General features: G+C 43.9%; 1 protein-coding gene across 1 annotated transcript; it reads left to right on the top strand.

Annotated features, from left to right (window-relative positions):
* Nucleotides 1–286: 286 nt before the first annotated feature.
* Nucleotides 287–26563, top strand: SLC22A23 (solute carrier family 22, member 23). Its single transcript, XM_010016559.1, has 6 exons — nt 287–410; nt 12426–12528; nt 15509–15741; nt 18305–18337; nt 19720–19843; nt 25609–26563. Exons 1-6 carry the CDS (start codon nt 311–313, stop codon nt 25964–25966), a joined length of 951 nt encoding a protein of 316 aa, XP_010014861.1. The 5' UTR covers nt 287–310; the 3' UTR covers nt 25967–26563.
* The last annotated feature ends 1259 nt before the right edge of the window (nt 26564–27822 follow it).

The following is a 27822-nucleotide window of genomic DNA, read 5'->3' as shown; positions in this document are numbered from 1 at the left end:
ATTGTATTAGCAGGCAAAATGCCCCTAATACATTATAAAATTCTAATATGTCCTATTTCTATGTGGTAAGACAGTTCCTGTATCATTTGTGAATCAGTGTAAAAGAAAATGCCATTAATTTGCACATTCTAAATCTTGTTTTCCCTCTAGTTTCATAAGTGATTCTTCTTTTTTCAAAATAATTACATAGCTCATGAATAGTTAAATGAGCAGCTAAACATTATCAGTTCTTCCTCTGACAAAAACTTGGAAGCAACCCTAACCTGTTTTCCATCTTTGAAGTATTTTCCCAGAGTCCCTTCGGTGGCTGATGGCTACGCAACAGTTTGAGGCATCCAAGGAGCTGATCCTTCAGTTCACACACAAGAATAGGATGAACACAGAAAGTGACATCAAAGGAGTGGTGCCCGGTGAGTAGGACAGACAGACAACCTCCAATTCTTCCACTCTTCTCAAAAGGCTGCACGTGACATTGCTGACCAGAATTAAATAATCTATTTACTGCCTGTGAAATCATCCCATTCATTCATTCATTTTGCTTTTCTTGAAAAACCATTCCAAGCTCCAGCACCGTGTTTAAATTACTCGGCCTGTTGAACAGTCCTAGTAATTACACTCTCATCTTGCACTGCCATAAGTCTTTAGAGACATCTCTTGAAGAATTTTGCCACAGCCACCCAATGCGCCTTCAGCCCTGTGTGCCTCTGGAAACTATGTTTTAAGGAAGCTGCTCACTGGGATCCTGCCCATAGTGCAGCATCTACTCTGTTGGTTTGGAGAAGAAGCAGCACTTGAACCCCCAAGTCAAAGTGCCAGTTCTGTGGCAAACCTAAAACATGTTACAGTTTCTCTTTGAAGCCTTGCTCCAAGAGCCATTTTGCTTTCCTCTCTTGCATCATCTGAGTGACACTGCTCTAGGGATGGGGGAGGCCTGCAAGCAGCAGTATGGTGCAGGTTTTGGTTGAGAGTCTAAATTATCAGTTCCTTGTTTTACTGATGCTTTCAGAAAGAGCTGATTTGACTTGTCGCTGGGATTGTCACTGAAATAGCCATGCTGCCATTGTGCAGAGTGCTTTAGAAGAGAATGTGTGAGTGTGTCTCAATTACAACAAAGGTGAAGAGTTTCTGCATCTTCATCTCACTAGTGCACCTGTCAGATTTGGTATGGGCTCCCCTTTTCCTTCCTACAGGTCTGAGGGTGCCCTTAAGCACCCATTTTGCACTATCACTTGCAATCTGTACCAGACTACCCACTAGACAGAAAACAGTGGAAATGTTTCTTTTCCCCCCACAGTTTTTCAAGACCTGCTTGCTCTGACCCCAGGAGCAGCAGGGAGACGTCACCCAGTAGCTCTGCCCATGGGTAGGAGTGATGCTTCCTGCGCTCGGCTGATAATTCACTGTCAAAGGTCTCAAGCTACAGGGCTAAGTATAGCTTCAACAGTGCTAAAAGCATCCATCAGCACTGGGACAGACTTCATTCGGAATAGAAAAGTGTCACCATTAGCATCAGTGCCTAACAGATGAGGTAGTCTTCATCACTGAGGGGTGAAAAAGTCTGGTTAGGGTCTGTGGTCTTCATACCCAGGTCACTGTTGTGATTTCTGGTGCAGTTGGCACATTGATGTTAATTAGCCACAGCATGGCTTTGCAATGTTAAATGCCATTTTTCTGGTAAAGTTGTGAAAATCATAGGGGTATATGAGCAGCCATTAACCTAATGATCTCCACCCCCACTCCTTCCCCCCACAACTCCTTTTTGCAGATCTTCCCCAGATCAAATGATGGGTCTTGGAAAAAACCTGTCTCTGAAGCAATGAAATGTCTCACAGTTAGACTTGGAGTTTCCCAGCCAACTCTAAACTTGGCTTTTCTCAGCTTGTCGGCTTCTTGAATTTGCAGATGAAATAAAATGGGTTTTAGGGGAAAATAAAAATAAATTACCTGAGTTTCCTTTAAGGAAGACGATAAAGATGCAACTGTGTGGCTGGAGGGATTTATTTAAGCCATGTATAATGATATTGTCCATGGAGGAGTGCTAAGGATCAGAACGGTTTTGTGACTATTATTTGTGACTGATTACTTTTTCCAGCAGTTTCATGGTAGGAGTACACTTGGTTTAAGGAGGCACTCCCTTTCATGTGGAGACTAGACCATTATTACACATCTCGATGCTATGGATTTCTCTGCCTGCACATACATTGAGATATAGCAGTTGTCAGTGCAAAGGGTAATGTAAACTTTGTGATACAGAACGTGGTCATTTCTTCCTTCTTGTTGATGCTGGATTTGTTGGGGATGTTGTTGAGATTTTTTATTATTTCTTCCCTCGTTTTTTCTCTTTAAGCTCTCTCTGCAGCCCCACACCCTAAGGCTTTCCTGACCCAGCTCTGGAGGGATGCTGCATTTCTGTAGGGAGAGTAAGAGAGAAGTAGTATCAAAAAGATTAAATAAACTTAACTAAAAATTTCAGAAGGAGGGCCTTCCCTCTCATTCTGAGTGTAAGGGAGTTTTGATGCTCTGAGTGAAGATAGGAGAAAAGGAGAAATCCTGAATGAAGAATGTGATCAAACGACAGGTCATGTGTCTCCCTGTGGGTTAGTAAGCAGAAGAAGGCCTTTCTGTGCTTTTGTTATAATCACATTCCTATAGTTGCTGTAGCAGAGAATGGATAAAAAGCTGGTACGCATCTGTGATAAAGGATACCATTGAGCCTGATGCAGATATTCCGTATTTCCCCTTGACTCCATTGTTGAGCTTTCCTATCTGTGTGGAGGGTTTTTGTTCATGATTTGGTTTATTCTTTGTTCTCCATCTGCGAGAGCTGTAAACTGTTTTGCTCTAGTTATGGACCATTGTATTACTGTTTATTATTCCTTACTGCATTGTCGTAACTGCCTCCTGTGATTGAATTACTCCCAGTACATTTAAATGACAAATTGTTCACTTGCAGTCCATTCCAGCTGGAAACCCCACTGTAATTTTACTCATACGTAGCAGTTAAATTAGTGTATCCTGTGAAACAGATCATTACAGGAGTTACAGTATTCTCTGGGTTTGTTTAGGATAGAGAAAAGAAGGCTCTGGGGGAGACCTTATCAGCATGATCCAGTTTTTAAAGAGTGGCTACAAAGAAGATGGAAACTCCCTTTTTACAAGGAGTTCCATGGAAAAGATGAGGGCTAATGGGTACACATTACTCCTGGAGAGATTCTGGCTAAACACAATAAAGAATTTGTTCACAATGAGAACACTTAGCCACTGGAATAATCTCCCCAGGGAAGTGGTGGATCCCCCAACTTTGGACACTTTTAAGATTCAGCTGGACAGGGTACTGATATATCTAGTCTAGACCATGCTTTTGCTAACAAAGGATGGACCAGATGATCCTTGAGGTCCCTTCTAACCTCATGTTCTATGATACGTACCTGTTTTGGCAGCTGGTACGAGTTCCATAATAAAAAGAAGTAGAGTTCAAGTGGGTGAAGTGTTTTTGGGATGTGAGAAAATGCAACTTCGAATTGCTGTCCAAGCAACAAACAAGCTTTTTTTCCTTTATGAAGAATTGTGCTATTCCCATTGCCAGCTGAAAGCTTTTACGGGTCCATTTGGCTATGCTGCCCATAGTAGAAAGTGTCACTAAACTTCTGTAAGGCCTATTTGTTCCTCAGGGACTTGACTCATGTGTTGAGTGGAAAAAAAAAAAGTAAAATTCATCTGCTGTTTTTGACTCAATCCATAGGGTGGGAGCAGTTCACCAGTGCTCTTCTGGGAGAGGTCTCTGAAGAGAACAACTAAATGTCTGGACAGTGGTCCAGCTGCAGTTCAAAAGGTCCTGTGGCTGTGGTAACCCCTTCCTGGAGAAATCAGCACAGGCAGCTGATGGGCAGTGCTCAACCTGCAAGATAGTAGGGTAATGCCTGCGTGGTAAACAAATTAAAGTGAGACAAGGGATGTTGATAGGAGCCTAGAGTGTTGTAAATAAATGTTGCCCTTATCTTCAGTAGCATGTCCCAGAGGTGTAACACAGTGATGGTGATGGTTGCAAAACACGAGAGCTGCTTCCTCAGTACCTTTAAATGGCTTTATTTTTGAAAATGATGGGTATACCTCGACATTTTTGGCAGGAGAAAAATGCCTTCATGAAGAGATATTTGGTTTTATCTGGTCATATTTTTTTCTTTAATGCTTACAAAATCTAGGTGTGTTAATTAGACCTGATTAAATCATCCCTAATGTTTTGAGTCTGAAAATTCCACTAGTTAGCTCAATGCTTTACCATATTTTAGAAATAAAAGTTTAAATGCATTTTTGCATTAGGAGAATGAGGTGGGTTTTTTTTTTAATCCAACTGCATATTGAAATGTCATTTGTAAAACAGGCTTGGTGATTTTATTGACAAATATTTCAAAACATTATCTGAAAAAGTGAGCTTCAGTTATGAGCAAATGAAATATTTTGATAATACTAATTCAGTACAGGTTTTTCACTGCTAGTTTCTCAAAAAACTTCCCCATCTCTTCCCTGTTCCTCTGTGAAAGAAGAAACAAACATACATTTCACTGCAGCTGCAGTACAATCATTCTGACCTGAGTGGAATAGATGGTTAGGAAGTATGGAGATCAGTTTAAAGAACTGGAGAAAAGAGTGTTTGTAACTGCTTAACCAGGCTGAATAACAAAACCCCCATTTTGCTCATCTCTAGATGAAAATACAAAGCAGAGTACTCCTGGGGACAAACATGTTATAGCTGTTCATTTCCAAGGTTCCTCTCTAAGCTCAGAGGAATAATACTGTTGTAATTACAAAAGTGACCAGCAAAGATCAAGCATCCAGATAGAGGCCAGTGCTTTAGCATGCAGAACACAAGGTGGAGAGGAAGAAGGGACACAGTGGTGACAAGTACTCTGTGTCTGCATATGTGTGTGGATTGCAGTTAGGAAAGCTGTGGTTTTCAGGGGCTTTTCATTAAACAAAACAAAAAAAAAAGAAGAAAATTATCATCACCTTTTTTGCTACTGAGCAACATGCTGCCATGATTTTTCTTTTTATACATAAGCTAGTTTTCTGTTTTGTTTTACTGTATTTTTTTTCCTAAGCATGAGGTTTGGATCTGTGGATTTACATACTTTTTTTTTTTTTTCTTTCATTGGGTAAATAGCAGAGGGAAGTGTGAAAAAGCCTCTTTCCCTAACAGAAGAGATTATCTTTCTCTACAACACTTTACTCATATCCTTACACCCTCATACCTACAACTACACTATTGTTTTAAAGCTTGCAGTAGATGAAGAGCTAGGTGTATTAGGTAGAGAAAGAAAGCAAGTTCCCTGACCCCATAATACATGTGATGCAACTACATACAAGCCTGCCACGTGTGTTCTTTTGCCAGATACTGTTTCTTGGTTGTTTAATGGTGCCAAACTTAAACTCATGCAAGTCTTGAGGGAAAGTCAGATAAATGTGGGGAATTTATTTGAAACAGTTCAAGGTGCTACCTGAAGGCAGCCTTTAAGTCTTACAAAGGACTGTGTGTCAGCCACAGAGATTTCTATCTCAAACAAAACCAGCCAGTGATTTCTGTTCCCCTCTTGTATGTTAAATCAGCTTTCAGAAGGGGCTAGGCTTTTCCTGGTGGTCCCTTCTTGTCCAGGAGCAGGAACTGTTGGAGTTTGTACAACTCTTTCAGGATATGCAATGCATGATAAACAGTGAGTAACAAGAATAAATCTCATCAGTTAAGTCCTCTTCTGATGGCTATGCCTAGAGGAATGGAAGAGGAGAGCCCATGCATTCCCTGGCTGCATCTCTGGTGAGGGCAGTAGTGACCTCTGACAGCAGCAGGATTTGGAGGAGACAGAGGGAAAAAGGAAGTGCTCTATTGAGGACATGCCTTCTGATGTCACTGAGAAAAGCCAAATATGAGAGAAAATAATTAAAAAAAAAAAAAAGAAAAGGAGGAGGGTGTCAGACTCTTTTTAAGCTTGAATGATTCTTTCATACGAGTTGAGTCCTCCACAGACTCCCACTGGCTGCACTCCAGCCTGTCGCAGCTGCTTTGTGCCCAGCTGGCACAGTGGCTCTTTGTCCCCAATGCTACCTTTCCTCTCGGAGGAACTGGCTTCACAGGGCAGGAACTGCATGTGGAGGGCTGGCAGCAAGCCTTGGTGCTGCCAGTGCTCCTCTGATCTCTCTGCAACTGAGAGGGGAGAGGATGGGTGAGTCTGGATGTGGACGTAAGTGGTAGGAGAGGAGACCTTGGGAACCAAGTGGAGGTGGAGAGCAGTACAAGGGGACCAGTGGACAGAGAAGAGAGGAAATAAGAGAATATAAAGAGTTGTGGGGGCAAAGAATAAACATAGTTGGAGGGGACTAAGATAGGCAAAGGGAACAAAGGACTGGGAGGAATTAAGAGCTGTAGAAGAAGAGTGGAGAGCTAGAGCATGGAGACCAAAAGGGCTGCAATCATTTGCTTTCCCCCTCCCTCCAGAACAAGCTGTTGAGCCCAGGGATTCAGTCTCAGCACTCTTGTGAAATCCACTCCTAAATTGTGCACTTCACCTCTCCATACTGCCCAACTCACCTCCCTTTGCCTGTTGAGGTTTCCTCCATAGCGCTGGCAGTAGATAATAGCAATGCACGTGTATGTATCTGAACCCTCCTGATGGCTCAGATACAGCTCCTCACGATGTGATTTGAGGTGCTCTTTGTGTTGGGGTTTTCTTTAATGTTGGTGATGTTAGAGGAATGTAAACGTTGACAAGTCAAGCTCTGTTGAAATGCAAGAAGTCATGTTGCCTGGGCAACCCTTGCTTGGCCTCCTAGTATGAAGGCATGATGATATAGCCCTTAATAACATGATTACGACCTATTTTTTCTACAGGGCATAGGATGGACGAATCAGTGCATAGGATGGACGATGCTGTGGGAATGAAGCTGTTGTCTGTTCCTCATTTGTTGCAGAATTTGGAAGGTGTGTAGTGAATAAGATAGAGGGTTGCAGAAGGAAAGAGGACAGTCTTGGGGAAATGAAGCTGAATGCCTTCTGAAGGGCTGTACCCATTCCCTGTGTCTGCCAGGGATGCTCTTGTATGATGATGGAAATTTCCCTGGAATAAGGCTCTGTTAGTGCTGTCACTAATCACAATTTCTTCAGTGTCTGTCTCTGGCATGTAAATCTGGGACTTGATTTGCAGAAAGCTGGGAGCATTTATATCAGCATCTGTAAGGGTTATTGCTGTGTGATTTTTCTCATTCCGGACACAGTTTCTCTGTATTTTATCTTCCTGCCTGCAAAACAGGAATAATCTTTCTCCTTACTCTTACAAGAAGGTGGTGGAGGTGATTTTGTTAGTATTTATGAAGTACATGAATATTCTGACAGCACTGTAGGAATGTCTCTGAGGAAACCCATGATTTTGTGCTCGCTGGGAGGTTTGGATAATAAGGCTAAGGGGCACGTGTTGAATGGGAAAGGTAGAGACGTCATTAATAGCTGCCCATTTGCTGACTGCAGGGAGCATTCTGGGGGAAAAACTAATGTGTGATCACCTAATTAAGTGCTGTATCGTAATGCATATGAGCTACTGAAGATTGCAATTGCAACCTTATATCTGATTTTTCCTATCTTTTTTTAAATGTAATTGGAGATTCAGGATTGAAACAAATTATTGTAATCAGTCCTTTGCTACTATAGTTACTGAGTTATACAGTTGCTTTCATGAAATGAGTTTCATTTTAAATGCTGTTAGTATTTATGACCTGTGCTTCTGGTGGGAGGCCATTCCAGACTTCAAATTGCTCTTGTACTGGAGTACATGTTAGCATTCAATTCAAATATACTATAGCTGTCCAGGTTCTCTGTGGTTTGTGTTTTTTACCCTTCTTATTTGCTACCTTAAATCTTTTCCCTATGTTGTGTGAGCAGACAACAGCCCTGTTCCTTTGCTGAGCTGAGATCCTCTACCTCATTTCCTTTTATAAATAAGCTTGCTGAAGCTTTTGTTTCTCACGTATTGATAACCAGAATTGTGAAAGAGCACCACTATTTCACTGTCTGAATTGCAAATACTCATGGAGACAATAAACTGGTGTCTTATAGTCACTTGTGTTCAAGCAGTATACAGCTAAGTCTAAACCAGTATTTACTAAAAGCTTACCTTCCAGCAGAAGCATTTCCCATTAGTCCCTAAGTATCTTACCTGGTATTTTACATTTTTACTTGGTTTTGACATGCAGGGTCTCAGGCTCACCTAGTTGCCTCTCTACATCCCATTTCTATGCTGCACTGCAGGCACTGCCTCACTTTGTGACCAGCAGACTTCACTGGCACATTCCTAAGGTTTGTGCCAAGCTCCCAAGTGAGGTTATTAAACAAGATTTCTTTTCCTTTTTTCCAGAATGAGTGACCCTGCCACTAACCTCCTGCCATCCACTTATGATTCCCATTTTTCTGTCCCTTATTGCTGTCTGCCCATCAGTCAACTCTTTACCCATCTCGTAATTTCTGTGTGTGACTTGATAGCTTTCGATATTCCTTTACTATTAGGCTTTCAAAAAATGCAGTATATCAAGCTGCTAGTTCTCTGTGATACAAATAAATAAATAAGCACAAAGGGAATTAATGGAGATGGAAATCCTGAAAGGTATAAATAAACCTATGTACAGTAACTCAGTGTAGCTAAGAGCAGGTTGCTTCAGCCCTGCATTTTGGACTGATCTAGCTCCTGCTGCAGAGCTTGTCGTGCTCCAGGGATTGATTGAGCCTCTGTGCTGGGCTTCCGTAGCTCTTTTCATGTTCAAAGAGCTACTGACAGTATAATTTAGCAGCCAGAAAAATTCAACAGAAGTCCATCACCACAGGACGCTTGTCATTTTGGACATCCTTTTTTGTCAGCCTGATTTGAGCTTTGTCTATTTTGTCTTTGCTAAGTGATGCAGAGATGGGTGGCTTCATTTGAAGGCTTTAAAGATACTTTCAGGTTTTGAAAGCTGTACTCCTGAAATGCAGAGGATCCCATGAGAATTCAGCAGCGTTAGGAGCTGGAAGCTGGTAGGGTTTCCCTCCCCATGAGACCTTTAAACTCTCACAATGAATAGTTTTAATTTCCAGTGAGGTATAAAGAGTTAGCTTGTTGACAGTTTTCCTACCGAGTCCCTGAATAGGAAGCCTAGAGTGTGTGTGGGCTCTGAAGTATGGGAAAGCTCATAATGGGCCTCTGAGTAAATGGATAAAAATATTTCTTATTTTCCACACTCACTGTTCTGGTAAATCGGTCAGAACTGAAATATTTAATGCAAATTCCTCCTGAACTGGTGACTTCAGTGCAAAATCAAAGAGCAAGTTGGGGAGCGTGTGGGTGTCCTGGTGTTATTCCAGTAACTGAGAGATCTATAGTTTGCTTCCATGGGTTTTTGGATAGATGTTGGCTTGACTACTCATTTAAGATCTTAATGTTGAAGTCCAGACAGCCTAAGAGCTGTCTCTCTCCTGATGCCCATCACAGTCAGAGCAGGTCCTTTTGCGCAGGCAGGCTACTCCCAGAGACAGCAGGCCACTTAAATGAGAGCCAATTCTGTAGCTGATGACTTTTTTGCAAGTAGCATAGCATATTTGTTGCTATCTGAATGATATTTTGATTATTGTAAATGATTGATTTGGGGGGTTGAATATCTAACTGGTATATGTAGAAATAAAGGAGAGAGAGAGCCATCAGAAAGATAGATGGTGTTGGAGGCTTGAGGAGAGTCGTTCATCTGAAGCAGGTGAGTGTTGCTTGGAGTTTTAACACATCATAGAAGGATGGAGGAGTAAGTAGCTGATAGAGCCAGAAGGCTTCTAGTACGAAGTCAGGTGATGTTTGCATTCTTTGGTAGAAGATTTGAGCTCAGATTCTTCTTATTGTTTCCTTTCTGTCTTCCTTTTCTTTTTTTTTTTTTCTTTTTATCCCTGGAGTATAACCCCCATCAGAGCAGAAGCAAGGGTCCTCTGAAGGGAGACTGCTACATGAGGCAGGATAGAGAAGAGGTGAAATCCCTTCATGTGTGATCCTCGCTGCAGCTAAAGCAGAGGAGGTGCTTGAGGATAGAACAGCAGTTCAGTGAAAAACACTAACAAGAATTAGTTTGGACGAAATAATGTTTAAGAAAGTTTAAAAGGAGGCTTGAGTGCATGTGAGAAGGATGCATGACTATAAATAAAGTATATACGGATTGTAGCAAACCCTCTGTGAACAAAGCAGGAGTGGAAGGCAAAATAAAGTTTGGCTCTCAAGAGAAGCGTGACCAAGTTAAGTGTTGTTTCTCTTGATTTTATTATGTTGTGGCTCAATAAAGCACAGGTTGACCATAAAATCTACTTTCTCTTCTCAAAGAAAAAAGTAAAAACTACTTTGAGAGACAAAAAAACCCAAATTAAGAAAATCTGAAGTATATGGCCTCAGGGACTGTCCTCTGTTGACAGAGATGTTTTACTTTGACAGGTCAGATCTGGTCATTCTTAGACAGTTTGAGATTGAACCCTTATGTCCACATGAAATTTGTGCAACATGTTGGGTGGTAATTTTCATCGTTGCCCTTGAGTTGAAATAGTAAACAGTTTTTAACAGCCTTTCAAAACCCTGTGCTGCTTCTAGTGCTTGCTTTGACTTTTGCTGTAGAAGGTTTGGCTTGGGCTCAATTATAGGCTTTATACCTATGTTCTATCTAACTGTTTCAGTTGTTCTGAATTGTTTTATTCCCGCTTAACTCCTTTCCAGAATCTTGCTACAAAAGTCATTTTGACCTTGCTTGTTCATATTAGGAACCATCTGGTTTTGTTGCTTATTTTCTTAAGATAGCCCTGATCCATTGCTGAGCCTGCTGAGTGCTCCTGTAGTACATATATTAATTTGACCAATTTCCTATTTTGCTCCACCTCCTTTATGCTTTTGTGAGCTTCATGCTGTGTAGATTCTGGGAAGAAATGGGTATTACCAGGTAACAAGGAAAGTAGTACAGCAATGTTCTGCTCAAGTACATTAATGTAAAATACCTTTTACTGCTTTTCTCGGAAGTGTTACCTGCAGTTACTCCAGATAGAAGACCAGGAGTGATCTATGAGCAGTGAATAGCTCAACTATTTGCATATAAATAGTGTTTCTTTGTTTTATTATTTTTTTATGATACAATTTTCAAATAACAGCAGACAAACATGTCTTTTGTTTGGTTTGTGAATTTGGGTGATTTATCTTATTTCTCACACACACACCCTGCTGCTTGCTTTTATTTTTCCCTGTCTTGCATCACTTAGAGATTGCTATTCAGTGAAGTAAGGCAGAGGTTGGGGCAGGCCAGTGCGGACAACTGAGGACACTGTGCTAATTGTGTATGCACAAAGGGAACGGATGCACGGTTCAGAACAGGGCCATGCTGCTGCCTTTAAACACAGTCAGTCTAGAAAGCAGCAGTACAAGTCTTTGCCCTAAAAAACAGTCCTAGTCTGTACTAGAGTGCTTCTTTATAGTTTCTAATGCTTCTTTATAGCTACGGTTTCTTCTGGTTCCAGTAAGGCTTTGTGCCCAGCTGTGTCACTGGTCCAGTAGCTGGGAAACAGTAATTTTGTTGGTGTGATTGGGTAGGTGTTCAAGCTCTAACCTAATGATATCTGGGAAGTAAGCAGTGCTCTTCATTGTTGTCCCGTACCAACAAGAATATCAGATGCAATATTTGCAAGGCTTGTGTGTTAAATAGCATTGCAAAGAAATGTAATCTTGGAACTGCCCAGAGCTTTAAGGGCATGGTGAGGCTTTAGTTCTGAAATGCAAAGACATCACAGCTGATGATACCCAAGGATTTTTCTTTAAGCAAATGTCTTCTGTTTAGGCCATCCATCAGAACAATTTGAATTCTTTGAAATGGGGGGGCAAGGGAAAAGGATGAGCTGACATACTGTCCTAGCCACTTCTTTCTGAAACCTGGATTTGAGCAAACCTCAAAAGATTCCCACAAAAAATGAGTTTGCGCTCCAGTCCTTTCCATGGCTTTTCAGGTGTACCTTGCAGAACAGCAGCAGGTCTTGTCCTGCCTGTGGTGGGGGGTAAAAATGAACAGAATCCTGAAGTTCTTCAGGACATGTTGTATCATGTTTGATGGGATCAATCTGTGTAATGCCCTCATTTTACATACACCTTTTAAACTGGGAGAAGGTTTCGGGTGTGAAGGAATTCTTGTGCAGTTCTTCAGCCCCAAGAAGGTTAAGGGAAGCCTAGGAGAAAAGAAGGAAGCTGAGGTGGACTTTAGGCAAGTTGTTCAGCATTTTTATAGCTCCTATTAAAGTTATCGATAGTGTCCTGCTCTCCAGAGCATCCCTCAGAATATCTGTAGTTCATGAGCAAAGCTTCTTGTTCTTGTTCTCCCCAGTGAAAGAATATTTATTTGGTCTGTTTCAGAGCTGGAAAAGGAGATCACCAGGAGACCGAAGAAAGTCTGCATTGTAAAAGTGGTGGGAACAAGAAACCTGTGGAAAAACATCGTAGTATTGTGTGTGAACTCGTAAGTCCAGTCTCTGAATAGTTCTGTGGTTGGTGAACTGGAAGCAGTAGTGGAAAATGATGGGGGAGCTCCTCTGTTTCGTAGCGTGGGACCCTTTGCTAGTGTCTCTGATAAAGATCCTGGAAAAACACCAGCTGATGCAAGGAGTTCTTTTTTATGGTAAATGTGGAGGAACTGATCGATTGTTTTGGGCAGCAGCATCATGTGTCTTCTCAGGTGTCATGCTGCAAGCGCATTGCTATCACCGGTGGTCTCACATGGCCACATGCTGGTAAATGCTCACACATGTAGACATCTGCTGCTGCTGCCATCCTGGGTGGTGGGACTTTTGAAATCAGTAATGCCCCAGGGGTTCAAGTTTAAGTTGTTTACATCTGAAATAGCTGTGTTGCAGAGGAAGATGTTTCTTGCCAGTAAGTATGGTCTGCTCCCTTGTCTAAAAACTGTCCTTGGTAGGTCTTCAGAAGCAGATTACAAATCTTGTGCAGGGCACACAGGGAGAATATGTGTAATCTCACACAGAACAACATGATGCCTGTGTCCTGAGGCTTCGTCTTTGACATGCTTGCATAGGCAAAATCAGGCATCTGCCTGAGGGTTTTGCAGGTTACAGGCTCTGAGACCTTCTGTCCAGAACTGAGCACCTTGTAAAGAGGAAATAGAGGGGCTTCAAATTTAGCCTCTAACCAAACCAAACTTTCTGGGAGGGCAGTGGATTTTCTAATTGTTCAATCTTACAAAATGCCTATTTGAATACCTTTCATGACTATTTTTTTTTCAAGTGGGAGGTGGGGACAAGCCTGCAAATCCCCCATCCTCTGCTTCATTTAGAAGTACGTAGCTCTCTTACGGCTTTTTCTTCATCACTTCAGGGCCCTACTCCGCAGCCTTCACTCCTGTTTAGCAGGCTCATAGATCAGTCATAACCTCAAGGGGACAACCCTTGTGCTGGGCACATAGTCACCCAGGGGCACATGGTCTTCAGGGCTCAGTCTCCATCACTATTGGTTACAAAACCAACTCTGGTTTTATGATTTTTGTGTGTCTCTCCCACCTACCAGTGGGTGACTCCCTCTATTCTGAAACAGTGGTTTCCTCTTAGGCTGAGCTGGTAGATTTAGTAGCCAGCATTAACTGTGTTTGTGAAAAATGTTTATGTGGGGAAGCCTCCCCTTCTCCCTCACTCTTTTCGATTATGCACATTTGGAAATCCCGTAAGCCAGAACTAGGCAGCCCAACTTCTAGCAATAGCACACAGAGGCTGTTTGCCATCCAAGTAAAGCATGAAGCAGATGTGTGTTTCAGGAAGTAGCTTTTGTGTTTGTTTTTAGGGGATGGAAAAAAACCTATTTAATTTTAATTCTGTTATTCCTGTTAGATGGGGCTGTGGTACATTTTGGTAGTGTGGAACATGGAGAAGGTACCATTTACAGGGAATGATAAGACATCAAGGGAGATAAATGTATTTAGTTTTAAAAGCAACTGTTCTGAGCTGTTCAGCAAGTTAAGATAATAGTGTAATTTCTGGGGAAGCAGGCTGGAAAGCAAAGTCCAAATGATACATTAATTTGGTTTACAGGCCATGGCCTAAATAACAATTTCAGCAAGTGTGTTTACATGCACAGAAGAGAAAGAAAGAAGATAAACCCTGGTTAACTCTGCCCTCTTATGAATACTTTTTTGCTGTTTAATATTTCTTTTGTGTGAGGAAGCAGTTATAATCTAGATATCCAAAGCTACTTACATTCTTGTGTAACAGCAAGTATAGCTAGGTTTTTATCAGGGAGAAGGTGTTTTGTGTTGGGGATGTGTTTTTGAACTATAGCATGGATTCACAAGATCTTCACTGTTATGCACTCAGCAACTGTATATTCCCCCAACTGTTTCTATGCTTATATTAATATCCAGTTGACACTGACAGAGCTTCAAATTCCTGACCTTCAGGAGGATAGAGGTGTATCAGTGTAATGGACCTGCTGTTCATTTTTTGGAGACTGGATCTGTGCCTGCCTCTCTGTCAGGCACAATTAATTTGTGACATGAGGTTTGTCTGGTCTAGATGCTGGGGACAGGAGGTCCTTCCCAGCAGGGCATATCTGTGCTGCAGTAGGGGTGGTTAGGAGCACTAACTTCCCACTGCTGCAGTATTGCACCACTTCAGGGGTGGTGGTGGAGCTTCTCATCTGACTTAGGTGTCTCCAGCCGCATGCTCTTTCTTCCTTGTTTTTTGCCCTTTTTTTTTGAGAGGGGTAGGAGAAAGAGGAGTGAAATGGAGTGGCAAACTGCTGATCGCTGGCATCACAAAGAAACTTTTAATAGAAGGGGAGACACATGGCTGTGAAGGGTGGTGTAAATGTGTAGATTGAATTAGGGGTTATCCTTTCATAATTGTAAAATAATTGCAGCATGTGTGACTTAAAATAAGGAGTTTATAAGGGGTCTTCAGTTGTAACAGTTGGCCTGGGACATGAGATGTAATCTTCAGTACAACCAAATGCAGCAGGCAGGTCTTCTTCAAGACACAGCTGTATTGCACAGTGTTTTGCTGTTTAAGCACACAGGCTGCTTCATCGCAGCAGCTCTCTCTCTCTCTATGGCTGTCAGCAGATACACTGAGAACAGAGATGTCTTTGCAAGAGGGGAGTTCTCAAATACACAGGGAAAACCAATCACACACTAGGAGTCCTTGTAAAGATGCTCGTACCCCAGTCGTACCACAAGCAACATCTGAATGAATAAAGCCAGTAGATTGCAAATGTCTGGTTGAATAGAGATTTTTCTTTTTGCTTCTTTTGATCATTGCTTATGTTCATAGCAGCACCTAGAAGTCTGAGATTAGTCTTTTTGCACTAGGTGTTGTATTCCTCCACCAGAAGAAATTCTTCCTGCATTAACATATTCCTGCCTTGAATTCCATTGCAGTGTGTGGCTGCTTTCTCAACAATGATCTCCTCTTGCCCTCTCCTGTTGTTTCCCCTAGGCTGACCGGTTATGGCATACACCACTGTTTTGCAAAAAGCATGATGGGGCACGAAGCGAAGATGACAATTACCCACAACTTCTATGCGGACTACTACACCATGGCTGGGATTGCACTGGCATCCTGCCTGGCTATGTGCCCAGTGGTTGGGTTTCTGGGGAGAAGAGGAGGACTCCTGCTTTTCATGATCCTTACAGCCCTGGCATCACTCCTGCAGCTGGGCCTTCTCAACTGTGAGTTGGAGACAAGAGCTTTTCAGGACCACGTGATTTTGATGTGCAAATAATGGACCAGGAAATATTAACACTTCCTTTGCCTTTCTCAGACTTGACGTGCTGTACACGTGCTTAGTTTAAGAATTTGCTTGAAGGCATTGTGTTCTGGATGAGTCCCTGTGAAGCTCATTGAGCACTGGTGCTGCTTCTAGGGCTGTCAAAAACAAACAAACAAACAAGATGCTTTTAATTTTATTTTGATTAAATAGCCCCTGGTAGGTATTGGGAACAGAAAACTTTCCCTTTTGAGTCTACTTCTCACTTGAGTCTACTTCTCAAATGGCTGCTAAACTAAATGGCAGTTAAAGCAGTAGGTGCATGTCATCTGCCTGCTCTGAGCACCTTGCTACGTGCAAGTGATATAACAGCATAGAAATGTGCATCTGAAAGACCCTGCTTTTAACATGCTGTGTACATATAGTCCATGTGAACATATATACATGATTTTGTGAGTTGTCACAGCTTTTCAAATGGGTTTCTGCCAAAAATCAGGAGTGTCCCACCTCCTCCTTTGCAGGCCATGACCTTTCTCTGGCCCTTTTGAGCTGGTTCAGCTATTGAAACTGGTACAGAAGTGTTACCTTTCTTTTAATTTTATTTCCTTGTCTTAATTTTCTGTTGGTTGAGGAAGTTGAACTTGATGGATCAGAGAGGTGTTGAAGCAGAGGGAAGGTGGGATGTGCTTTGCCGCTCTCACAGTCACCAACCATTACACCTCGGTCCTATGAAACCTCACCCCAAGGAAAGGGGAAGAGGGTTGAGACATGCTTTGGACAAACTGGGTATGAGACAAACACCATAACATTGGTGGTTGCTGTTTTTCATTTCTAAGTTTAGAAATAATTAAGGGCTTTAATGAGAAAGAGGTTTTTGCAGCGAGGATGGAAAGATTTCATTCCCACATGCTGAAGGCAGCCCTGAGCCAGCAGGAGTTCTCCATATTTACAGACCGTGTTTCCTGAAAGCATTCACTAAGTTAACCTTAAGCGAACACTCTATTTGTGGCAGTATGGGAGGGAAACAGGGAACCTCTTTCATGACATGGAGGAAACTCCAAAATGGCATGATGGTTTTGCTCTCACATTAGCACAGATGTTTACATTCCCTTTGAGGACATGTTTGCCATGTCCATCAGTCCCAGCTGAGAGTGGGGCCCCACCTCATCCGCAGCCCACTGACAGACTGTGTCCACTGGCATGCAGATGCACACTGTGTGTGTGTGCGCGACCTCCCAGAACTCCACATTCTGTGGTGGTGTCCATCAGGATCTCTCTGCCCTCAATTGGTCTAATCTTTCTTTTTTTTTTAAGGATGTCAGATGTTTGTCAAGGCTTTTTGGGGTAATAAACATGCAGTTGTTCAGTGGGGAGAAGGTGTGCCAGACCCAATATGCCATGAAAATCTGGTTGCAGTTTTTCAACAACAAAAAAGGGGAGGTGGAGAGGAATATCTTGTAGGAGTCATTACAACCTTTTCTATGGTGGGTTTGGGTGGTTTTGTGAGCCAAGTTGCTAAAACTAAGAGCAGCCATTGGCTCTAGGTGTGTTCTGCTACGCTGACACCTAGACTTCTCTCAATGCTGTGCACCCATGAGCCTTCCTGACTCTGTCCTTGCCCCTTTGTTTGTGAGGAGGGAAATGCAGCCTTGAACTTCAGGGCAGCTCATCTTCCCCCACTCTAGACCATGCCCCTCCTTTCCCAGAAGACCTAGACGGTGTTTGGAGAGAAGCAATGACCCTGCTGATTATGAAATCTGCTACAGCCTCCCGCATGGTTTAGCTTAGCATAATTTGGGCGTAATTGGCAAACGAAATCAGAATTTGAGGAGGGTGAGAGAAGGAGAGGGATATTCTCCATCAGCAGCAGACCTTGAGGCTTGCCCTGTTCAGCCCTTCCTCCAGACCCCAGAATGGCACCAGAGCCTGGTGGGAGATCACCAGCAGAAATGTGCCCAGCTTGTGCTGCTGCCCTTCCCCTTACTGCCCAGTACTGCCATGTGCTCCATTGCAGTTCAGATGTGTGACAGCTGGTGGCTGGCATGACACATGGACCACCAGCTCTACATTTTGGCAAGGAGTAGGTCTCCCACCAGTGTGACAGTGCTGATGCCTAGCATTTTGCTCTCTAACTGAAGCCTCTGTTGGCCATTCCCTTGGGGCTACAGCAGGAGGGCAGTTTCTCTTCTCCCCCTTGTTAAAAACAAAAAGGCCTTTGTGTTAATCCCAGTGGTAATTCTGGGGCTCTTACAAATGTTTTACTGCTGCATTTGTTATCACTGTCTCATTAGCATGTTGTCTTGCAGCTGAAAGGGGCCTGAAAATGGTATGTCCTCATCTGATGGCCACAGGAAGGCATGGGAAAGCAGTGTAAGGGGAGCTAGGGTGGCATGTGGGATTTACCTTTTTTGGGTGGGTTTTTTTTTCCTTTGGATAAATAAATACATAACAGCAGTATGTTCTTGTTTTCTCTCCCTTTGTCTCTTATTTTTATCTTATTCTAACTTCTGCGATCTTGGATCCAGTGATTGGAAAATACAGTCAACTTCCAGACTCAGGTATGGTTTACAGACAAGCCTGCATCATGCAGGGAGCGCTTCCCTGGAGTGGGTAGATCCAAGAGACCAGGGTCAAAGCACCCAGAGCGCAGCTGCCACCGCAGCAGGGTGCAGGGGGAAAGCCCACTCCTACACAGTGCTTTGGTACCTCACTTGTGAGCAGGCCTGGTTTTTTATATGCAGTCTCTCAGTGTTGCATCCCCTGAACATAGTCTGACTCGCCTCCTCAGGTCAAGAGAGGGTGGAGGAGTTCCCCAAGGTTTATTTTTAGATATATGGCAAGGCTTTCTGAGAAAGTCTTCATCTAGAAGCAACATTCCCAGTTCAGTCTTTTCCAGACAGGTCTGAGATGCCAAAGTTCCTTCTGATAAGGGGACTTGGGCGCTTTAGAAAATACTTCCCCAGGCACCTTATCCCAGCCTGAAGTACTGCAATAGCAAAGCAGTGATGTGCTATGGGGGAACAGAATTTACCCTTCTGTATTTATTTAACAGACCCGTCTTTGCCCAGCTTTTCCAAGGTCTGTTCTGCTGAGTAGTCACAACTCCCTGGGGGGTCAGTTGTGCAGCCTCACCTGCTATGCAAGAGTTGCCAGGGAGCCTGAGAGACCCATAGTTTGCAAGGTGCAATGCTCACACTCTTATCTGCTGGCAGTATTTGCTCTGTCCCCCAGGCTTGGGGTGCATTGCACCAGGAGACGGTTTCCTTTAGCTTTGTTTAGATTTACTTGGTTTTTTTCCTGTGCTTGATAGACACTGTTTACTCCAGAAACCTTGCTGCCATCCAGCCATGAAGTGATAGCGCAAACCGCCTTTGCTGGATACAGTGCCCTGGGGGAGTGTCCCATCCTTGCCATCAGTTTTTCTCACCCAGCATTGTCAGACAAAGGCTGTCAAGCTGGGGGTTACAACAGACTTCGCAGGCTGATCAGGCGCTTAGCATGGAGATAGGAGCACTTCCATTTCTTTCTTCCCTTGTCCTGTGAGCCTCAGCAGTACCCAAGCCACCGAGCTGTACCAGATGTTTGGCAGTTTGATGAATGCTGCCTCCTCTTGTCTGTCAAACGTGGGAGGGAAGTGGCTGGTGCCTAAAAGACTGCCCAAAGATGTGTTTTTGTTTGGGTTTTACCTTTTGTGGTGGCTGGGCATAAATAATTTGGAGATTGCTGCTGGTTTTGGCAAGTCATTATGATTTTTTTCACCTATGTTTGTGTCTTGGGTGCTTGAGGAATGGATTTTATAAATACTGGTTTTAAATTAGTATTACAAAAGTGACTCAAATTCTTGTCTAGGGAGAATGAGTAACACAAACCTGCTTTCTTGTTTTCTTCTTTGGACGTTTGGCCTCATTCTTGCTTTTTATGAGCACACTTGTCTTGGCAGGTATGAGTGACAGCGTCAAAGACAAATTCTCTACCGCATTTTCCATCGTGGGTATGTTTTCTTCGCATGCTGTTGGAAGCCTCAGCGTGTTCTTCTGTGCTGAAATCACACCCACAGTAATCAGGTGAGACATTGGAGCCCCCCTCTTCAGAGGTTGGAGATGAAATTATCCTCATTTAATTGATAACTGGCTGTGTAACTTAATGCATTCTGTGGGAGGGGGAATACCCCATAACTGGAGACCTCGCAGCAATTTTGGGGTTGCTTTTTAATGTCACTGCAGTCAGCCTGCCGAAGTAAATGCCTGTCTCTAGACAGGCTTTGTTTCCGATGGCTCCACCTTGTGTCCCATCGTGGTGATTATCATTAGGCTGGCCACAGTATGAATTGCGTTTGTTAAATCACAGAATCATAGAACGGTTTGGGTTGGAAGGAACCTTAAAGCTCATCCAGTTCCAACCCCTTGCCACGGGCAGTGACACTTTCCACTAGACCAGGTTGCTCAAAGCCACATCCAACCTGGCCTAGAACACTGCCAGGATGGGGCAGCCACAGCTTCTCTGGGCACCCTGTTCCTGTGTCTCGCCACCCTCATAGCAAAGAACTGCTTCCTTGTATCTAATCTAAATCTACCCTCTTCCCTCTTGTCCTGTCGCTACGTGGCCTTGTAAAAAGTCCCTCTTGAGATTTCTTGTAGGTCCCTTTAGGTACTGGAAGGCTGCTATAAGGTCTCCCCTGAGCTTCCTCAGCCACAGCTTCTCTGGGCACCCTGTTCCTGTGTCTCGCCACCCTCATAGCAAAGAACTGCTTCCTTGTATCTAATCTAAATCTACCCTCTTCCCTCTTGTCCTGTCGCTACGTGGCCTTGTAAAAAGTCCCTCTTGAGATTTCTTGTAGGTCCCTTTAGGTACTGGAAGGCTGCTATAAGGTCTCCCCTGAGCTTCCTCTTCCCCAGGCTGAAAAAGCCCAGCTCCTTCAGCCTGTCTTCATAGGAAAGGTGCTCCAGCCCTCTGATCATCTTCATGGCCCTCCTCTGGGTCCGCTAGCTGGATTTGTACAAGCAGCAATCATGTGAGCCTACAGCTTGATATTAAAAGATAAATTCCAGGAGTGCAGAGAAGGACATAAGTGCAGGCAGTCCCTGCCTCCACAGGGCAGGTAAATCAAGCCAGCTATTGGGGTGGAAAGGAGATGTTGCAACATGCAGTGTTAAATGCTTTTGGTGTGTAAAGGTGTTCTGCGTGTCTGCCTCTCCTACAGCACTCACCAGTGTGAGTGATCTGTCTTTATTGCAGATAAAGTCATCTTTCTCTTTGCACCCAGATCTATCTTAGCAGAGACTCAAAGTTTTTCTGAAGGGAAAAACTTTTCATCCTGGGCAATAGTAGAAATCAGGCAGATGATCTTCACTGGAGAATTTCCCATAGGATATCTTTGTATAGTCAGAGTTTTAAACCATTTTATGTATTCACTGCTGTCTTTCACAGCACAGAGGTTGTGCTTTGTGTTCTGGATTATGCATTCAGCAATGTCACAGCAATTCAGGAGTCTGCCCTGACTCCATTGAATTTCTTAGGAATGTAGGTCGTACGGGTGGGAGGGAGAAAGGGTGGAAGGAAGAGGATACCCTTTTTCATTCTCCAAATTATATGCCTTTTCAATAACTTTGCAAAAGTATTACAGCAAAAAAAAAAGTATTACAGCTGAGTAGCCAGAGTCCTTGATCCATGGCCTTTTCTTCCAGGCTACCTACTTCGTGAATGTGTTTTAGAGATAAGGGTATTTCCACAGGGAAAGGCAGTGAGTGGTGAGATTATACAGCAGCCCAAAACACTAACAGCTATTTACTTGTGTGCATGTCAGTCAGTTTGGTGGTTTTATGCCTCTTTAATTTTCTCCTTGTCTCTGTTTGAAAAACACATAGATAAGGAATTGGCCATGTCAACCAGAAGAGAGCCTGTCAACGAGGGTGAGATGTGCAGTATGAACTTAGCAAGCTTTTTTCCTTAAATCACTTACATTGCTGCAGGGAAAGGGACAAAATTCTGGCTGGGAGACAAAATTCTGCTTCCCCTGCCTTTGCTGGGTGACACCAGATGAGTGACAATAGCTTGATATGCCTCAGGGTCCCCTTTTATTAACAGGGATGATAACACTCTATAGTGCTTTGTAGTCCTACCACTGTGAAGCTCTTGATAAGATCCACTCAGGGCTGTAATTAAGACGTGGAGATCAGGATGGTGCATAAACCTGTCTCAGGCAGAGTTGTGCTTAAGCTGCCTTGTGTCTTGCATCTTGGTGGGATCTGGCTGCTCCCTTATAACGTGTTCTCCTGATACTTCTTCTGATGCTCTTTAGTATTCAGACCATCTTAATATGCTTCTTGTTGAATCTCGAGGAACCTTAAGGAAAAAGGAGGCAGAGAGAGCACTAGGGCCATCTCTGGAGTTTCCCTGATCAAATCCTTTAGCTGTTATGCCCCATCCTTGAGGGAGTAAAACAGCACTGCCATTATCAGGGTAGCAGTGGCATGATAGTGAAGCTGTAGTGTCCCTCCAGCTCTACTGCTGTGGTGCTGAGATGAAGTTACAGCAGTGCAGAAGGAAAACAGCCATCTTCATCACCAAGAGGTTCTGCCTGCTCCAGAGACACAAAAGTCACATGGCACTGGGGGGTCCATCATACCCTTGCCCTGCATACACCCCAGTCTCCTGGCACTAGGTAGGAGGGTTTCACCAACCATACCAGGGGCTTCAGTACAGAGCTCCTGCCAAATACTGAATTTAAGCACGAAGTGGCACCAATAATTTATCTCTAATAACCTTGAAGGGAACACTGCAGTCTACATGGCTACCAAATGGAAATAGGCTGGAGAAGGCATGGTGTGTTCTCTCCCCATCCTCTGCATGCTCAGTTACTACCAAGTGGAAGAGAGATCTGGGGTTTTTTCTCTCTGTGTCCTACTTTTGTGCCCACCCATCCGAAGAAATGAAGAGTGGGCAATGATGGCCATCAATAGCTGTCTCAAGCTAAATTTCCAGTGCTGTTTACTGGGAACTGACCCAGGCCTGGCTTTTCAAAGGTGGTGCCTTGCCCCATGAGGCCAAGGGCATCTTGGTGTGTTGCTGAAGCTTTGGCACAATAGGGTCACTTATGTATGGGACTAGGGGTTGCTTATGTACAGGAAAGGCAGGGAAAAACTGTGGAGGCTTTCAGGGACTGACTTCAAGAAGTAGCTGGGCTGACTGAATGAAGCCCTAAAAACCTGGTCTGAGTTCAGTGTTCAGACCATTGTCCCTTTGCAATTTGCCCATGTCCGAACCATAAACCTCATGCAAACCATCCTGGCCTGCTGTCGCTGGGCAAGCAGGGGTCAGGGATATGGCTCTGATCTCCAGTGGGGCCATGCCATGGGAAAGCCCCCCACAGCAGAAGCTGCTAGGCAGAGGTGCGAGGGGAGAAGCTGGGGCTTTCTGTTGGTGCCAGCAGCCCTTACACTCCCTGTCTTGGCTCTGCTCTGCATCTCTGAGTGGATTTGGAGTACAGACACTGGCCCCTGCCATGGGAGATCTCATACTGAGGAGCAGCAGTACCCCAAAATACTCTGGCTTTGGTTTCCACCTGCTTCCTCATGGCAGCTGCAAACCCAGGGTGAATTACGAGTGTGCTGCCTCTTTTTCCCTGTACCCATTTTCCTGACGTGCACATTTTTTATTGTTCCTGTGAACAACAAAAAATTCCTGACAGTATTTGCAGTTCTCTTTTTTTGTCTTTTTCCTTCCATGTTTGCAGTATAGTCAAACTTAAAAAAAAAAAAATCTGGGACTGATACCAACATGTATTTTCAAGCCTCCTTCTGCCAGGTTTTGATGGTGCTGGATAAAGTAATACCCACTCTAATTACTGACATCATGTGGAAAAACTTCTTTTTCCCCTCCTTTCCAAATCTGAAGCCACTTGACCGACAATGACAGAGCCGTCTTTGTTGCTGCTCTTTCCTGTTTCCTTTCAGTTTGCTTGGTGTCCTTCTCAGCAGCTTTTAAAACTCACCTCAGGTCCTTCTAGGGGGTTGAGATACAATTTAGCCGTAGCAAACACTGATGTAAATGAGCCGGGCTTTTGTTGCTCCAGAGCCAACTTGGGAGTGATTTGCCTTGCATTTGGGGCTGGTTGTGTCGATTACTCATGCGAGCGTGTTAATGAAGTTGCAGGGAGGCCAGTTGCACAATGGCTGCATTCAGCTGGGTTTCTAAATTGCCATCAGAAAGTTGGCAAGTTTTTACTGAGGGCTTTTGCAGTATTTGAGGAAATCACTGTTTTTTGTGAAGGATGCTCTGCCGAGTCCAGAGCATTAGAATGTACGTATGTGAATTTCTGATCTAGTCAGTGTTCCAAGAGCATCTTTGAAACCTGTGCTTGCTGCCCTTTAGATGTCAAGCAAGCAGCAGTGGATTTTGGAAAGGATTGGGTAAAGATTAGCTTTAACACGGTGTTTGGCTGAATGAATTTGACATTTGTATGCTATAGTGCTGTAGTTTCTAGTATGCTCAGTAGTAGATGAATTTATTTTTTTCAAAGTGCTTGATGTAAAGCAGTGCATTTGCCTTCTGTAGTTGTCTTCTGTAAGGTCTGGTTATCGTTAATAATTGCATCTCTGCCATTGGGCCAGGAAATGAAGCACCTGAGCCTGCCTGTTCACCAGAGGCTTTGGGAATAGATGCCATCTCCCAGGGGAGCTGCAGGAAGCGGGCTGCCCAGACAAGCTTGGTGAGGGAGTGGGGAGCACATGGTGCCAGCGATTAAGCTCATGGGGAGACACCTCCCTCTGCAGGCAGCAGGGTCTGTGGAAAATGAAGGATAAGCCACCTCTCTCAGAGATTTTGCCAAAGCAAGTCTCTTAAAGGTGATGCTCCGCTGGCCAGAGACCTCGGTTGTGCCAGAGCAGGAGGAGGGAATGGTCTGCTCCAGAGAAATGCCTGTGGTGCCATTTCTGTGCAGGTCACCCAGCAGAGAGAGGCCCTGGCAGCATGAGCCATGCCTCAAAACAAGGTGGGAGTGCACATGCACCTATTTATAATTTAAGCGTTTCACCTGTGCAAACCTTTTCATAGCCTTTCTGTGACACAAGAAGAGCAAGAAAGAGTAAAGTGAGGGGCATAGCTCAGCTTTGTACTGTGAGTTAAGAGGAAAAAAATCCCAAACTCATGTTCTCCTGTTCTGACCACCAGCTTTTTTTCTCCTGAAAATTATGCATTTTATTACAACATCAGTGTTGAGAGGTTCCAGCCACAACGTGCTTTTATTTAGAAACGTTTTCATTTAGAAAACATTTCAGCACTCAGTGTCTGGTATAATGGATCAAGGCAGTGGCCTGTAAAGACTAATCTCCTGTCTCCACTGCTGATTGATGCCAGATACTTCAGAGGCAGCTAAAATTGACTTTTGCACCTACTGCTTCTTGGTGTGTCTTGTCTAAGCTGGAGAAGGCTGGCATGCTAAGAAAAATCTGGTTTTCCCTCACTGAATATGGAAATACTTAGAAATGGGAATGCTTTAGAGGACTGGCTACACACTCACACGGTAAAGCTCCTATTCTCCTTATGTGGGGGCAGTTATATGGGTGTGAAAAGATAGTTAAGTGATTATAGTTATTTTGCCACACTAAGGCAAAAAGGCAGCAGTGATCTACAACAGCAAAGCAACTCCCTACTGGAGTAACTGTGCCATGTGAAAGCTGTGAGCAAACCAGGCTTGCCTTTGAGATTTCAGATGCGCAGGTGCATGCCAGACCCCAGGGGTTGTTCCGGGGAATCCCTCCCCAGTGCCAATGGGGCTGCTCTGGCAGCAGCGGGCTGTGGGGCTGGGCTCTCACCTCTGCTGTGTTTGCAGGGGAGGCGGGCTGGGGCTGGTCCTGGCCAGTGCGGGCTTCGGCCGCCTGACTGCCCCCATCATGGAGCTCCACAACCAGAAAGGCTACTTCCTCCACCACGTCATCTTCGCCTGCTGTACGCTCATCTGCATCATCTGCATCCTTCTGCTGCCGGAGAGCAAGAACCAGAACCTGCCTGAGAACATCCCGGATGGGGAACATTACACCCGGCAGCCACTTCTGCCGCACAAGAAGGGGGAGCAGCCCCTGCTCCTGACAAACTCTGAACTCAAGGATTACTCTGGCCTCCACGACTCAGCAGCTGTGAGCGACGGGATCTCGGAGAACACCACTGCCAACGGGATGAAGTCAATGTAACCGGGTGGATTTTTTTCCTCTTCTTTTTTTTGGTTGGGTGTTTTGTTTGTTGCTTTTTCTTCTCTTTCTTTTGTATTTTATTTGATGCTGTTGTGCAGGAGGAGCGGCACTTTGGGCAAAGGTGTTTTGCACAGATTTTACAAAACAGTAGGGGAGCAGACACAGACTTGGGGGAAATTCAACTCTGCTGCTAAAGCAACTTTTGGCATCTTCAACTGTTGTGCAGATTGCTCTTGAAAAAATCATGGGGGAAAAAGACTCATCTGAGAAGAGACCTGGCTGGAAGTAGCCCTTCAGAACTCTTATTTTCCTGCCATTAAATATATGTATTTATTTTGATTTATTCTCAAGAAGCACTTTATTTCCTTTTCCTTTCATAGATCACAAAAATGAAGCCATCTTATAATAAGAGGTGCAGCCATTCCAAGAAAGAAACCATGGGGGGTGGGGTCGGGTGTTTTCTGTTTTGGTTTTGTGTTTCTTTAAAGGAAAGAGGGATCCACTGCAAAGTTGAATAGACTGAAATTTAGACTTGTGCAACATTCTTCTGCCTGTCTAGAAAGTCCAAGTGCCCAGGTTGCCTGCTGTGTTTGTATACACCAAAAAGAAAATAAGACACACAAAAAAAAGCAAAACCTGTTGTGACTCAACACTCTGACTGCATTTTAGGCAGCTTACGTTTGTTTTTATAGCCCATGTGCACTTACAGGTTATTTTCTAAATTAGTACCTTTTTTTTTTTTTTTCCCTCCCCCACCAAATGCAGTGGGGAAAAAAAATCCTACCCAACCAAGCTGATTTTTCAATAAGAATCAGCCTTTCTGCATCTTAAGAGCCCATTAATCTATTTTAGATGGTTCCCACTGGTCTTTAATAGTAATGTAGATGATGTAAATGATTTGACCAGTGATGCAAAAATTAGTTTTGTTGAGAATAGCTTTAATTACCAGGAGGCCCAGAATCTCTGATTGACTGCTCCAGGAGAAGAACATAGACCACCAGGGACAAAAAGTGAGGAGCATGGGCTATGACCTGTATCTTTATTCCAAAAGGCAACGCAGCGGGGATTCCTGCTCCTGCGAAATGAATGTCCCGGCATTGCCTTACCTGTTTTCACAACCAGGGTTTGGGTTTTCAATGTAAGTGGACAAAACGCTGTAAGTGACTATTGGAAAAGAATGAATGGATAGCCTGTGAATAATGATTTCTGGTCTGCTGTTGGTTGTCTTGGGGCTTTTAGAGTTGTTTCTGGTTCTGACCCAAGAACATACAGTGAACTCGCCCAGATTTCCCGCCTTCCCCAGCTGCTCTTGTAGGATTTTTGATTCAGGCAAAAGAAGAGTTTGCTTACATCGGATCAATCCTACTCTAGGCTGAGCAGAGTCAACACCCAGTTTGTCTCCTGCTGTGCGGATGGCACTTTGATAGTAGCCCCTTGACTTCTCCAGCCCCCAAACCACCTATTTCCTTTGGCTTTTGGTTCTCACTGTGTGACTACTGTGAGGATCTAGTTCAATGCAAGGACTTTGTAAGCAAGCAGCTTTCTTGCATTGTAGTTAACCTCCCTGCTCTCCCTCCCTTTCCTCCTTTCTCACTCAGGCCATCCATTTGTGATTGCTCGGTAGTGCAGGTGTTCAGACAAACAGAGCAGCAGGATGTCGATGTTGTATTGAGTGTCCATATGATTGCCACTTTGTTTGATGTACATCTTGCGTTCATACACATGGAAAGTGCTTATTTGCGCTTTCCTTCTCTACCTTCCCTTCCCTTTCCTCCTTTGCTGTATATATTGTTGATTAACTACTGTACCTAACAATTTCCATCCTCCATTAGGCTGCCAATGTCCTCTTACAGTCC

Source organism: Nestor notabilis, unplaced genomic scaffold (genome assembly GCF_000696875.1).
Source record: "Nestor notabilis isolate BGI_N333 unplaced genomic scaffold, ASM69687v1 scaffold23566, whole genome shotgun sequence".
Taxonomy (NCBI): Eukaryota; Metazoa; Chordata; class Aves; order Psittaciformes; family Psittacidae; genus Nestor; species Nestor notabilis.
The sequence above is the reverse complement of the archived record's forward strand: the minus strand, read 5'-3'. Positions and strand labels throughout refer to the sequence as shown.